The sequence below is a fragment of the Thunnus albacares genome, chromosome 4 (genome assembly GCF_914725855.1).
Source record: "Thunnus albacares chromosome 4, fThuAlb1.1, whole genome shotgun sequence".
NCBI classification, from domain to species: domain Eukaryota; kingdom Metazoa; phylum Chordata; class Actinopteri; order Scombriformes; family Scombridae; genus Thunnus; species Thunnus albacares.
The window spans coordinates 17668447-17682957 of NC_058109.1; the positions used below are offsets into that span (position 1 = coordinate 17668447).

At 40.8% G+C, this 14511-nt stretch overlaps 1 protein-coding gene across 4 annotated transcripts in view; it reads right to left on the reverse strand.

The window, feature by feature from the left end:
• Window positions 1–12272, reverse strand: part of sema3fa (sema domain, immunoglobulin domain (Ig), short basic domain, secreted, (semaphorin) 3Fa) — a 47586-nt gene extending 35314 nt beyond the window's left edge. For all 4 annotated transcript variants that reach the window (XM_044347753.1, XM_044347752.1, XM_044347751.1 and 1 more), the window contains exons 1-2: window positions 11956–12272; window positions 10097–10249 (exon numbers count right to left, since the gene is read on the reverse strand). In XM_044347753.1, coding sequence (XP_044203688.1) covers window positions 10097–10208 — 112 coding nt within the window. In that variant the 5' untranslated portion in view covers window positions 10209–10249; window positions 11956–12272. The remainder of the gene's footprint in view (window positions 1–10096; window positions 10250–11955) is intronic.
• Between the last annotated feature and the right edge of the window lie 2239 nt (window positions 12273–14511).

The window sequence follows — 14511 nt, forward strand, 5'->3', positions numbered from 1 at the left end:
CACACAGAGGCTTGATAGACTACACTCTGAATCTCCCACACCTGAGAAATTTCATGAGCCTGTGGGTGTTTGAGGTTACCCAGCTTCTTACTTAACGCAAAAACAACTCTGACATTTCATTTAGGAGTGAAAAAAGAGAGGGAAACATTTCCCATAAAACTTTGCCAAACTGACACAGTGTGAGTGACTTTGATCGCTTTAAACACTCAGAAAAAAGAAATATTTGTACTAGTTTGTACTTTGGCTTCACATCATTTTGTACCATCAGTGAATAGATGTATGGTTCAAAACGTGCTTTGGGCTTTCCTCCAAATGTTCCACCGTGCCAAATTACTTACAACACTTCCTCTAAGACAATCTGTATGACAATATGTAAGTGTGAAGAAAGTCGACAGTTTTAATTGACTCTAACATCGGACCTTGCAGTGCGAGGTTATGGTCGGGACACTGGCACGCAGCTGAACTGTGGAGGCAGTCCGAACAGTCACAGGCTGAGGTAAACCATCTCAACCAACACTCATACATGGCTAATGGGAAACAGACACACAATTTGTCCTGAGTGTGCCTTTGTGCACCCACACTCCTCTCTTCTTTCTCATTCTCAAATCCCTCCATCTATCCATGCTCTGGCTGAGATAGCAAACCTGACACTGATGCCCTGTAGTCCATTAGCACTCTCAGAGCCCCGTCTGAGTCTGCTCTATTGCTCCCTTCACATTTTCCTCCACTCACCCTATCTCCCTGACAGTCCTCGCTTCTCCTCTCTCACCCCTTATCTGACTCTCTACTCTGTCTCTCCGTCTCCCTCGCCTCCTTCTTTCATCCTGCATGTTGTCTGAGCTGGAATGAGAAGAGCTCCTCAAGTTCAAGACGTCAGTCTCTGACCATAGGGAGGACTACAAGCCTGTAGTCACTCATGTGAAATTTAGATATGATGGGGCTGTACAGAATCTCCTTAGACACTAGGCGTGGAACAAAAAAATTGATATTGCAACATATCATGATATTTCCACCTATATCGATACATTTTTTTGAAACACAGGACTGCTCAGAATAGACTCAGCTACTTTGGCTTACCATTACCAGAGTGCCACTACCCTCCGCCCCCTTATTGCGGCGCTGAACCGACTGGTGATGGTCAGATGGATGGCAACTGTAGGTGAGCAGCTGTTGTCAGACTCTGTGTGTCCCGCTGGAGCTTTGACAGTCACTAGAAGCACATTCATCCCTTTGTAAAAGTTTCTATGTGGTACCTGTGTTGTAGCGGAGCTAGCGGCTCTACTACGTGAGGTTCTCCAGTTTGTGTGTGTGTGTCTGTGGGGGAGTGTCAGTACATAGCTGTAGTCCTATTTATCATGTTAATGTTACCGTTGTCACTCGTCAGCCCTGAATATCTTCTAAAGCTTTGAATATGGCACAAATGGATCTCAAGATTGAAAATATCAATTCACATTTCAATATATAATGGTGGCAAATAATTATTATTTCCATTATCAAATAATCAGTTATTTTTTGATTATCTTAACTGTGAAGAATCTCAAAGCTCATGGTGATACAATATCTTCTGACTGCTTTTGTGGTGACCAACAATTCAAAAAAAGTAATTTATAGTGATACAAAGCACATTTTAGAAGCTGGTATTAGCAGATGTTTTGTATTATTGTTGATAAGCTGCTTGGACAATTGAGCCATTTTTAAATTGTTGTCTGTGAAGGTTCATCTCTATCATCCAAAAGGGGTGAAATCTGGAGGAAGTTGAATCAAAATCACAGGAGTGAAGTTTTAATTGAAGATATTATGTGGTTCATCTCAACAGCTTGAATAGACAGAATTAAAATTGCTGTTGATTGATTTTCTTTCATTTGAAATAATGAATTAAGTTACTAATGTTAAGTACTGTTTAAAACACACAAACACACACGCATATTTTCAAAAGTAGATTTCCAAAATGGCCACCATGTGAACGAGGTCAATGGCACTGCAGTAACAAGATCTCAACACTGACAGACAAATGATAATGAATGATAGCTGTCTGAGTAAACAAGTGAAGAGGTGCCCTTGACCCGCTGTCTCCTTAATTTCGGTCCAGGGCTGCAAACCCCCTGAGGACTCCCAAGCCTCGGCCACATCTGGAGAGCACGTCCGCTCGGGTGGAGAAACTAATGCTTCACTTTCTCGCTCCCAAAACTGTCCGACCCTCCACAGCAACTTCACAACATCACACCTCTGTCTCATCAAAGCCAATTGTTTTAGCAAATTTAGTTTCTCGTTTGTCTTAACTAAGCCTTGAAGCCTCAACGCGCTTTACTTCAGGATTTCCTGTGAGCACACAAGACAGCAGACACCAGGGGAAATAAGCACAATGCTGTGATTACATCCCACCTCTCTTCTGTGGAGAGAATCATTTGAACCCGATTTGGTTTGTGAGGAGTGACAGGTAGACGCTGCTATGGCAACCAAACCAAAGCAGAGTCATATATAGCTCTTTACAGAAGCTCTGCAAGCATGTGTGCTCTCTCTCTCTTTCACACACACACACTCACAAAAAAAACGCAGACAACTACATGGACTTGACATGAATATTAAAAGACTCCCTCCCATTCCTCTCTGTCACTTTGAATCTTAAGAAAACCTCCTCTTGTAAAAGCCATTACCATCTCGCTCTCCAACTCTGTCTCTAACTATCTTCAACTCCCTCGCCCTCCTGCTCTTCTTCTGCAGGTGGTTAGTGTTGATCACAGCCTTGCATGTTAATCTACATTTAATAATGATTAAAATCACCACCTCAAGAATGATGGGCTCTGTAAAATACTTGCAGGCCCAACAGATAACAATTACAAATGCTACACTAACCACTTTAACTACATGAGCCAATCCAATCAAGTTCCTAAAACATAAAAAAAAACGTTCAAGCCCAATGTACCACTCTGGCTCGCGCCTATTTTTATCCTGTCTGCCACATTTCAATCTAAAAAAAATTGGCTGCAGCAGCGACCGAGACACACAAACACACACCAGGATGAACACATGCATGCACTGTCTAACATGCACTCACCTACACACACACACACACTCACATTCATCACAGTGTGGCTGTCTTTCACCCCCCGCTGAGTGTTGCCCCCCTTTACACAGCAGACAGAGAAATGGAAGGGCTATTTATCAAGCCTGCCAAAGCATCCCCTACACTCAGAAAACTATCATTTACATACAGAAGATCTGACTAAAGACAATCAACAAGAAAACTCCACTCCTGGAAACCGAGAGTAGAGTTGCATAGTGGAATGAGCTATTTTAGATATCCAAGGTTCTTGAAGACACTAATGGTGAGTGGAAGCTAATGATTTGAAGACATTCAGCAGTTTCAGATTCTGCATCAGTGGCAGATATATTCAGCTACCATGGAGCAGTGTTTTGTTTCCCTGTTGCAATGACAAAGCAGCTTCTTCTCCATAGCAATGCTGATGGATCCTCATAATTATTGTAGTATTTGGAGCCATTTGTCATATCAAACTTATGGCAAAAACCATGATTTCTAAGAAAAAAAAAAAAAATAATAATTACACTTGATGGCCAGATATTAAACTTGTTATTATCCAGGAAACTACTGTGTTTCGATGTTGAGGAAATCTACAGTTGTTAACATTTGGGGGAGAAGTTGAGGAGGGAATACATTTCGCAGGAAGCATTCACAAAAAAATGTAAATTATTTAAGTAGAAGATTTCATCGTCTTATGTTGTCACTATCAGTAACTCTGGGAATTACAAGGCAATTGGGATGAAATGTAAAATGTGAACAAAACACAGAGCACAGGAGTTAAAACAAACGGTATATTAGATTAAGTATATGTCTGTATATTGTTGTAACAAGGCAGCAAGCCTCTGTTCACAGCATCTTAATATTGCATTACAGTACATCTCCCTCTTCCACACTTGTGATTCAGAAAGTTCCAAGTTTCAGCTCTGGTCCTGAACCAACCTTGCACACTGTTGTCAAGCTCTCTTCATCATTACTCAACTCAAATATATATACAGGCATTGAGCTTCCACTTTGCATGTTGGTTTGGAGCTTCACCAAAGACGGCTGAATGAGTAGATCCGCTCTTCCCCCAGAACAAATATTTAAATCTATAATTAAAATGCCTAACAGCTAAAGACTGGAATAATAAATAGCAGAGTGATTATGGTTTCATTTGGATGTTGTGCATTTATATCACCACAGGGGGAGATCCCAGCATTAATAAGCGCTTCAGCATGGGCTCGGCTTGCTCAGCTCAGAAGATATATTCAATATAGTGCCTTTCACTAGAAGCAATGACTTGTATTCCTCTAAGTGACATCATTAAAGAGTGGGGAGAGAACATTAAAAAAAAAAGGGCTGAAAACGCAGTGGAGACGTTATTTCCTTTCAACTACATGTTAGCTGGTGTGCAAAACCTTTCTGTGCTCTTAGATGCATATGTTCACCCACACCTCCCTCATACATTTCCCTACTCCCTTGCTGTTGTGCCCTCTATGCACCCTCTCACCTTCGTCTCAAGAAAAGTCCAGGCACTTTAGAGACCCCCCTCTCTCCTTTCGCCTTTGAGTGTGCTAAAACAGCGCCCCTGCTGTGGGCGGCATACTGGGTTCTCTCCTCCCTCAGCTCACACTGCCAACCTCTTATCAACAAGCAAATAGAGAGAGTATGAGTGTAGAGTAACGGGAGAGGAGGAGGAGGACGACGAGGCAGAGGAGGACAGGGAGATAAAAAGAGAAAGAAACAGACAGGAAGGACACTATATTTAGCACTGGAGCTGTCGCCTTCTGTTTTTCTCTCCTGAATAATCATAGTTTGACAGCATGTATCCTGCAGAGCAGAGGTTGCTGGGATGCAGTACCCCCCCCCCCCCCTCGACCATGGAGAGAAAGTAGCAAAGTATTGTAATAATCGCTGCGGGCTTGCGTGCCACAGCCACCAAATATTACTCTGTGGAAACATTTTTTTTGTGGCCTGACATTCTCTAATGGAGATAAGAGGAAAGAGAGGCTGTTTTGGATGACTGACTGTTGCCAACAGGTACAATGTTGCATGTGTGATGCATACCAGGAGAGCAAACTGCATTCAAGTACTGTATGTACGAATGAGCAGCAATGTGACTAAAAGACATTTATAAAAGCCTCTTGTCCTCCGCAGTTTCTTAGAATTTGAATGCATCTACGGTGCAGTAGGACAGGGAAAGTAAATGGCTGTGACAAACTTGTCACCATCATGTACCAATGATGTTTATCCGCTGGGAAAGAAAGTACATAAGCACAGCTGGTTGGTAGAAAGACACAGAGGATTTGAATTAAATGAATGCTGTATGTGAGGCGTTTAAATTGTGTACAACGGATGGAGCCGGTGCAAAAAACTTGTTTGCTTTTGTGGAGGAACTAGCAGACCAGTTTCTGCTTGTATCTCAAAAATAACCACATCAGTCATTGTTTATTTTTTAGGTAATACTGCTACTAACTAACTAACTAAAAGACTAACTGGTGTCTTTTACTCCCTTGTTATGCTATTTTTCTTTCTCAACATTTCTTGTCATTATTCTCTCTTATCTTCAAAAATTCTGCCCCTCTAGCTGATGACGGAAATCAAATAGATTCCTAATGCTCTTTGATCCTGGCTCAAAGACATCAGAGTAGTAGGAATATGTCCATCCAGGCAGTGCTTGCTTAACATTTATGCCATTTCTCATGCAAGCTTGTTTCAAATGACAGTAACTGATTCTGTCAAAGTGATGACGAGGATGTGGATGTTGCAGTTTTTAAAGAATATAAAAAGTGAAATTTCTGACGTAACTCTTCATTAGGCAACGCAATAACATTAACACCTCACACTAGATACGATTATTATCATTATTAACTATTACAAATGTATTCATTTATCACAACTTTCCTGATTGCACTGAGGCAATCTGCTAAGTATGTTCCACTGTGCGACGCATGTCTCATTATGTTGAACATCTGTCGAGGCATGTAATATAGTGTGATGCATGTAATATAATACACTGTAATGAGCAATGTGGTCTGTTGATACGACTAATTAATGACATTTTTGTAGCTAAGCAGCGGGAGGGTTTCTGGGTTATGAGAACAACGTACTCGCAGACTGACTGCATTTGCTGTCTCCCCAGTGATTAGACAATCACAGCAGCTGGTTTAATGCAGCCTGTTCACCTTTGTTTGAAGGAGACGGATCAAGACAATTGAAACCGCTAGTAGATATGTGGCACGATGCAGGAAAGCACCTTGTCTGTCAGGTTTGTCTGGACTTCAACCGGCCAGACTCAATATGTATACCCAAGTGTAGCCAGGGGTCATCTGCTAGCAGACAGGTTAGCAGTGCATAAGCTTTCAGGAGCTCATTGATTGCAGCAAGGCTCGGCTGAGGCACTTAGCTCTTGTCTCCAGTGTCACAATTACGTATAGAAGAAGTGAGTAGGCTGGGAGAAGTGCAAGGATATAACCTTTGCTTTCTAACAATCTCCGGGAAAGGTGTAACACCTCATGGAAAGACAAGTGTTATTATTACAACTTTCTCTTTCACCAGAGAAGGCAAAAGGACACCAACGGCAAAGGACCACCTACGTAGAGGGATGTCAGTCTGATATAACTTGAGGAAGACAAAAGGCTCTTCTCATGTATTCTATATACATAAATCTGCCTAATAGAACATAAGCTGTGGAGGATGAGGTCTATTGTTGTAGAGTCAGAAATAGAACAAGTTCAAACTCAGTAGCAGATCCTAATTATTCTAAGAATAAAGGTGGAGGACATCTCGCATTTCTGATCTTAACCCTGAAAATTGTCAGGAGAGATGAGGCGATAGTAAAGTCTTTGTTCAGGCGACAATCATCGACCCGTTACGTGTTACAAAAAGACTGTTGGGAAGAGTGCAAAGGCGGAGGTAACCCTTCAGATTGTCCCTGAGAATTAGTCCAATTACAGGACTGCCTGGCTTTGTCTTTTTCTCTCCAGGCTTTTCTTCCCAGACCTAACCTTGCACCCAGGTGTTCCCCTGTGGACTTAAGAGGCAGAAGGAATAACAAAGTTAAACACTTTCAAATGTGCCTGAGGATTAGAGTAACAAGCTATTACTTGTTAATATGGTGCCATTCTCCCATAGTCTGAGGGGCAGTTAAACTCGGGTGTGACTGGCTTCTGTTTGAAGGGTCACAACCTCGCAGAGCTCCTCTCACTAAAATAGCATGTGATTACAGACCCTGTTTAAAAGTAAATATAGGAGTTCACAGCAGCTGATCTAAGCCAGGCTCGTCCAGTCTTTACGTGAGAGAATATGCACATGTGACATTTGTTATTGTTCTCAGAGCATTTAATAATTGACAGTCTCATTTGAAAAAGTTATGTTCACAACCTCACCTATAACTCTGATTTAATGTACCAATGAGGAAAAGGTTGCAGGGTAGAATACAGAATGTTGTGGGTGTTTAATTCTACTTTTTATTTTAAACACACGATCCTTATTTTCAGAGATGCATTACTGCTTTGTGTCTTGTTTTTAAGTGTGTGTGACTGTGCATCTGTGTATGTGTGTGCTATTTCTCAACTTGTTTGAAGTCTGGGTTGATGATCTATCCCTAAACTCTTTGAATGGACATTCCTTTGGTCTTAGCCCCTGTTTGCTCTCTTGGTCCTTATCACAGTTAATAACTCAGCCTGAACTAACACACTCAGTAGTTACTTTAGGAACCTAAAAAGACAAAATTATCAGCTTAAGTTTCAAATGGTGGTTTACATTGTAAACATTTGTTTTTACAAAAACTGATGGTAAAAACTTACTGGATTATTGTGTTTTTTTTTTTTTGTTTTTTTTTTTTTTTAAAAAGTGGAGCTAAATGTTGAGAATGAACATAATAAATGCAGAAAATTCACAGGTATATTTAATGTGATTACTGCATAAAGGAGAACAATGAAACAACTCATATTAATAAAAATATACCAGGAAATACAAATACCAGAGTGCTCAAATTCAATTTGAGCTGTTGTCACAGTGATGTTACATGTAATTAACATTTCAGCATGCAAACCCTTTAGCTTTTAGACATGTTGAGTTTCGGGAAAATTGACACATGATATAAAACTCACAGCACAAAATAGACACATCTTAAAAGCAGAGATTAATACATTGCAGTGTATGGTAATCAGACTTATTTTGGAATGTCAACATGAGCATTTCTGAGAAGATGGAAATGTGTCCCAGTACTGTATACTGTATATACCAAACAAGATATGATCATTTTTCTTTAGATAATATATTTTCTCTCATCCACTCTCTTTCTCATTGTGTGTGTGTATATGTATATAACCCAATGTTTGTTGCTCTGACACAGGGCAATGATTTGAAAAGCAAAGTCTACATTTTGGATTTCAGCCAGAAGCAGCTAAATATCCTCCACCAGCCTCATAATATGCAAATAATCAGTGGAAAGTGATACAGTGTAACCTTTATGGATAAACATGTGAGGCTGGGTCACAGACAGAAGCAAACTCAACAGTGTTGTAAAAAACAACAACAAAAAAAAAACAAAAACAGATTCTATTAACTTCCACACTTGACAACCTACATTTGTAGCTTGTCATTTTTTGTTTCATCATCAAAATTGTAATGCTTATTAAAAATGAGCTGGATTATTATGTTATCATTAGACATTTATTACAACTGCACTAAATCCGTATGCCAGCACCAAACTGATATTATGAAGCATAAAGCAAATGATTTGGTTAAGCACACTTTGCACATAAAAAATTAATAAAAACACATTTAAAGAGCTATTCCCAGCAGTGCAGTGCAAAACCAATACAATCAGGGAATGCACAGCTTATGTGCATTTCAGGTCTCTAGCTATCTCAAGTTGCTCCGTGAGGCATGAAGTAACCTCCAAATCTAATTAAAAACAAAAAGGAACTCGATTAAAAGAAATAGAAAATAAATGAACTCTTTTCTACAAAGTAAATGTGAGACCAGCGGAGTGTTAAATCCAACTCGATTAGAGACAGAGAGAAAGAGATGGGATTCAAGGGAGGAAGAGGCGGAAAACAAATAAGTAAGCAAAAATGTCTAAGAAGGAGGGAGAGACTGAGAGGGAGCAAATCTTCATTGACAAAGCCCTTCAATTTAGAGGTTTTATCAGCTCAACAGAAGACCAGGACGTGAGGTAAAAACAAACAAACGAAAGCAAATAAGTAATTTCTTCTATTCCAGGACTGAATAATTGTGGGGTTATTCTGACAAAAATGGAAACTCTTGACAGATCATCATAAAAAAAAACACAATTTCCCATACGAGAACTCATTATTCATACATGAAACAATGCTATGACTTGCAGAGAAACCTCCAGTTCCCATTCAATTATCCTAACTCTTCAAACTTTTGACATAGAGCTGAGATCTCAAGCGTGGCGATCTCATGAAAACTAAGGGATCTGAACTTTTCAAAGGTTTATTAAAGTCAGAGGTAAATATTATAAACCTCAAGAGCTTTACATGGACACGATGGCTACGCCGGCGCAGGAATGACAGAACACTGCAGACTGCACCACTGAGACCTATTTTAACAGGACAGTTCAACACACAGAGGGTCTCATGTGGCACTGGCAAACATTCATACCGTGCTGGATCTGGGCCTGAGTGTGTGCGCAGCCAAGTGTTAAATCTGACTTGATTTCAGAAGGGAGCCGAGGTCACACAAAGGCCTGTTTGGGGAACTAATAGCAGCCAGGCGATTAAATGAAGACATATTCTCTGAGCCTGAATAGTCAGGACAATCAGCAGCATCTCCTCATCCCTCTCATCACGCCTCTCACACCGACACACAATCAAACTCTCTGTTAAGCCCTGAGGGCACAAATGCCAGGCTTGCCAAGCCTTGAATTCAGCTGGTGCCAATAGTTTACCCATTCCAGTTATCGAACAAGACCAAGAAATCAAAGACTAATGACAGAGGTAAGTGTTACACCGACAATCAAATCTGCATGTCTTTAGAGAAACACAAACTGGGTCACAGACAGACGCAGTGGTATATCGAGCCAACAGTGTGAGATTGTCTTACCTTTGAAGGACAGGAAGATCCTGGGAGCAGAGAGGGGCTCGTTGGAGGTGGGCAGCGTCCCGGATGATAAGGCCAACAGGGCCAGCAGCCAGCACAGTTTGTCCCACAACATGTCCCTCTATTTGTTAACAGAGGAGAAGGAGAGTCCAGAAGCTGAGGGACAGAGAGGGACGGACATCAAACAATGAGCAGACACTTCCACCTCACACAGCAAACTGCAGCACTCCAGTCTCAGACACTGAGCTGCAGTAATAGTGCAACATATAGTGCAGTCTTAGCATACAGTAGCTTTTTAGTACTGAAGTCTACATTAATTACAATCACAAGACAGACAATCAAGCAGGGACAGAGACACAAAACTAAAAACTGGATCTTTCTTTTATACACTTATATGTCTGTTGTGCATATTTTTTTATGCTTAAAATCCTGAGCAGGTAATTCCATTTGGTTGTGCAATAAAGACGATAATTTCTGCTGAGGAACTTAACTTGAATCTGGAGTCCTTTCTGGAGTCTGGAAAGAAATTCTGCTGGTTCAGAATCTAATTTTCATCATCGCTGCGGCTGGATTTTCTGGTGAACCTCTCATTGTAATATACATTTCATAATCATCCACATAATTCTTGCTGGGGTTTGCCTGTGTGTGCTACACGGCAACAGTCTGAATGGACGGAGTCTCCTTCCAGCTGGGAGAGCCAGAAGGAGCCTGCGCTGCTGCCAGCACCACCGCGCCACTCTCTACAGATCGGATCCTCATTTTCCACACCATTATACTATTGAAACAACAAGTGTTTGAGATTAATACGTATCAAGAGTTAAAGGATTATTATTACTCCTTACAGCAAATATTGAATTTCACCCGTAGCACATGGAGTTGCTCGTTAAGCCGCGGCGCGCACTGTGTGCTCGCAGATTGAATCACAAAGCGCATCAACATGCTGTTATCCGCCACAAAGGGAACTGGAGATAATAATACTCCCATAAAAGGATCTGAGGACTCAAGTTATCAGTGTGCGGCCGAGGTGGCACAACTGTGGTCATTGCAAGCACAACTTTGCCTCGAAGAAAAGAAATAATTGAGACAATAAAACAACTTTAGCGCGCAGTGCTTTGCTGTAATTATCCATGCATGGCACTGATCTACTTGTAAACGTGGATCTGAGTCTGAGGTCAAACTGTCAGTCAGGGTTCGAGATCAAGTTCCACATTGAGCCCCAAAGGCAAAACTCCAAAGCAGGCCGTTAACCAAAATAAAGCGTGACTGGGCTCTGAGTTATGAGGACATGCATGAACCACGTGTCATTTATAGGCTGAGGGTACCTGGAATTTAAAATTATGAAAAGTACTGAGGACTATAATGGCAAACATATCCTAACTATGAATGGCAGATTTTTCAAGTAGCCTAAAGCATCAATATGCAGCAAAAACTTTCAGTACCCCAAAACAAAACACACACACACACACACACACACACACACACACACACAAAGAGCTATGGCAATATTTAAAAATCTTTTAAAATCTATATTTGAGAGTATAGCTCATTTAAAAACTACATGCCAGAGAACACAAACCTACTCATAAATATTAATACCGAAGCCTGTTGCTTAAAATAAACCATTCAAAATATTCAAGACTAAATCAACAAATCAATCAATGAATAGGTCTGTTGAACTTTTAAAATATAGATAAATTTATTAGAGCTTTCTATCCTGCACATGCAGCGCAGGGCATTATTCCTTTTGCTCGACCCACGTCTCATGTGGCTTCCTCTACTGATGTATGAGCACATCTGTCTCAACAGGAATCATTAATTTGACTTGTCATGTATAAAAAACGACATTTGCATTATGAACCTACCTTCTAGTTACGTCCTGTGATAAAGCTGGTCAACATTTAAAACCATCCACCCAGATCCTTTGAGCTCCTCTGTCCGCACGCAGGAGTGCCAGTGAATCCGCTGCAGATCCTGCACGATTATCCCAGAGCCAAACAAAGCTTGGATAGAAATTAACTTGACGCAGCCGCCTTAACTTGAAGTGCTCTCTAAATCGCATCAACAGATTCTGTACTTTCCACTGGAGGAGGTCGGAAACAAAGAGTTGTTCCTGGAGATGAGTGGCGGAGGAGGTTCAGCCGTGCGCGGCGGCGCTCAAGTGTGTAGTGCAGAGGGGAGGCTTCTGCAGGTGGATAGATTGAGGTCTCCCGGCAGTGGACACACCCATGGGGGAGGGAACCTACCTTAGCATCCCTGCGCTTCGTCCACGCCCAAAAATTAAAGATAAAACAAGGCTGCGGTGCATCTTCTTGCACTCCAGAGGGGCTCAAGAGGTAAACTCGATTAAAACAGTGGAGAACAAACTGTACAAGTGGTGTAAAGAGCTGCAGCAGGAGAAGATATGTAAGTGATTCCCTTCAAGAGGAGGAGGAGGAGGCGTTGTCCAAAAATGTTTGCTTAAATCATAAAGATATTTCACCTTAAAAAGTGGAACCTATGTTTAAGTCTCCTTAAACACGCCTTTAAAACCTTCTCTTTTTGCATATTTGTGCATGCACTCAAGTCTCTGTGATCAGTAATTATCGTACCACATCTTTCATACCTTCAGACTTTTCTGGAATTTTGGGGTTTTCATAGTTTCCAATAAAGCGTGGGAACACAGTTGCATTCAAGCTACTGCTATGTCACTATGATTTGTTACCCTGAAAATGATAGAAAGTGTTGAAATGATTGAAATGCTGAAATGAAACCTAAAACCCCTAGTATGCTAAAATTCTGTCATTTGTTTTCATTTGTTTTTAGCATTTGTCTTTGTGATGAATAAACAGATGTGACAAAGATTAAGATAAAGATAGATTAAGACGAAAAACTTGTGAGGAAGCAAGCACAGGCACACAGACAAGTTCAATTTTTCTGTAGAATTCAAAAACAGTAACATTTCCAAGTCAAATATCCCTATAATGACTTCATTGCAGAATACACATACTGTCTGTAATACAGGACTCATGGGAACTTGTCTTAAAATGATGTAGGCTTTATTTTATCTGACGGAGGCAATATATTTTGCTATGACAAATTCACAACCATGCAACATGCTTCCAAATTGCAACATGAAGCACTGAACTCAGATGTTACAGAGCCATTGGGGATGTTTTTTTAGAAGGAGAACTGTTATTTTAGATGTCCAGAGAAATCCAGTGAAAGCTTGCTTCACATGGCCATGCTTAAGTCAAAATAAGGCTGAGATCATTTCACAACTTGATTAGCCTGTGACTGCCAGCTACTGATTTTTTATTTGCTTGACTTCAGAGCCACAGAGAGTTGTGCTGACAAGCTTTCAGATGCCAGGACTGAGCCAAACCATTGTTCAGTATCTTCTGGTGTTGGCACTCTCACAGTATGTGGAGCAGGGTTTGCCTTTTGCATGAAGTATGAATCACTTACTATATTTTGACTCGGGTGGAGAAGAAAGAAAATCAAGCCGCCAACAGTTGAAGATGAGTCGAAGCGTTTTTATTTGATACTAACAGCTGCTGCATAACAGGAATGTGGCTGCACTTTCACATAAGAAACTGTTGAAAAGTGGCCAGATGCAGATAAGGCAGATTTCCTCCAACACCTCGACGACCTGACAGAGGAACACTGGCTCTGGCCTCAGATAGGCATCAGATATTCATGGGCAAATGGAGCCTTAAATCTTTTAATCTCACTCGATCCCTCCCCTGATCACACTGGCTTATTTTGCTTCTTATCCAGTCAACGCACAGCGCAGCTGACGCCCTGTGTGCATGCTTATTATTCCATAAATGTTAAATACAGTAGCTTAGGTTTCATGCAGTCGTAGAGACATTACAATTGCAATGTATAAAATCAGATAGGAATTTGGAGGATACTTCTTTCATTTAATCATGACTATAGAGTTGATTTACTGCTTTGTCTGTGTTTTTTAGTTCACTGGAGGGATATTATTACAGTGACAGGCTGTGTACTCCATTTAAAATAACCACTGTGATCTCAATATTTGCAAATTTATTTTGTAATTTTTCATTCAAACACTGGTTCTGTCCTTTGAAAGATGTCTAGGAAAGACAATTATTGCATTAGTCTATGCAAAAGAGGTTTCGCAGTGAGAGTCCACGCTTTGATGCTCATAGTAGAGAAAGGAAGAGAGCTCAGCATCAGCATTTGCCATTAAAAGTGTTAAATTTCCCTTGATACCAGCAAAGAGCTCTGGGAAACAATTACCCCCACACTTATAAGCTAACGCACACAGAGGTTAGAGGAAGAAGATAGTGATACGTTTTCAGTCTATCTGAATCTTCAGAAATCATCAAACTCTCTTTCTCGCAAACAAACACAAAGACGCATGCAGCACAACATATGCAGGTGGGCGTTCATGTTTGAAGGGTGGTCTGAGC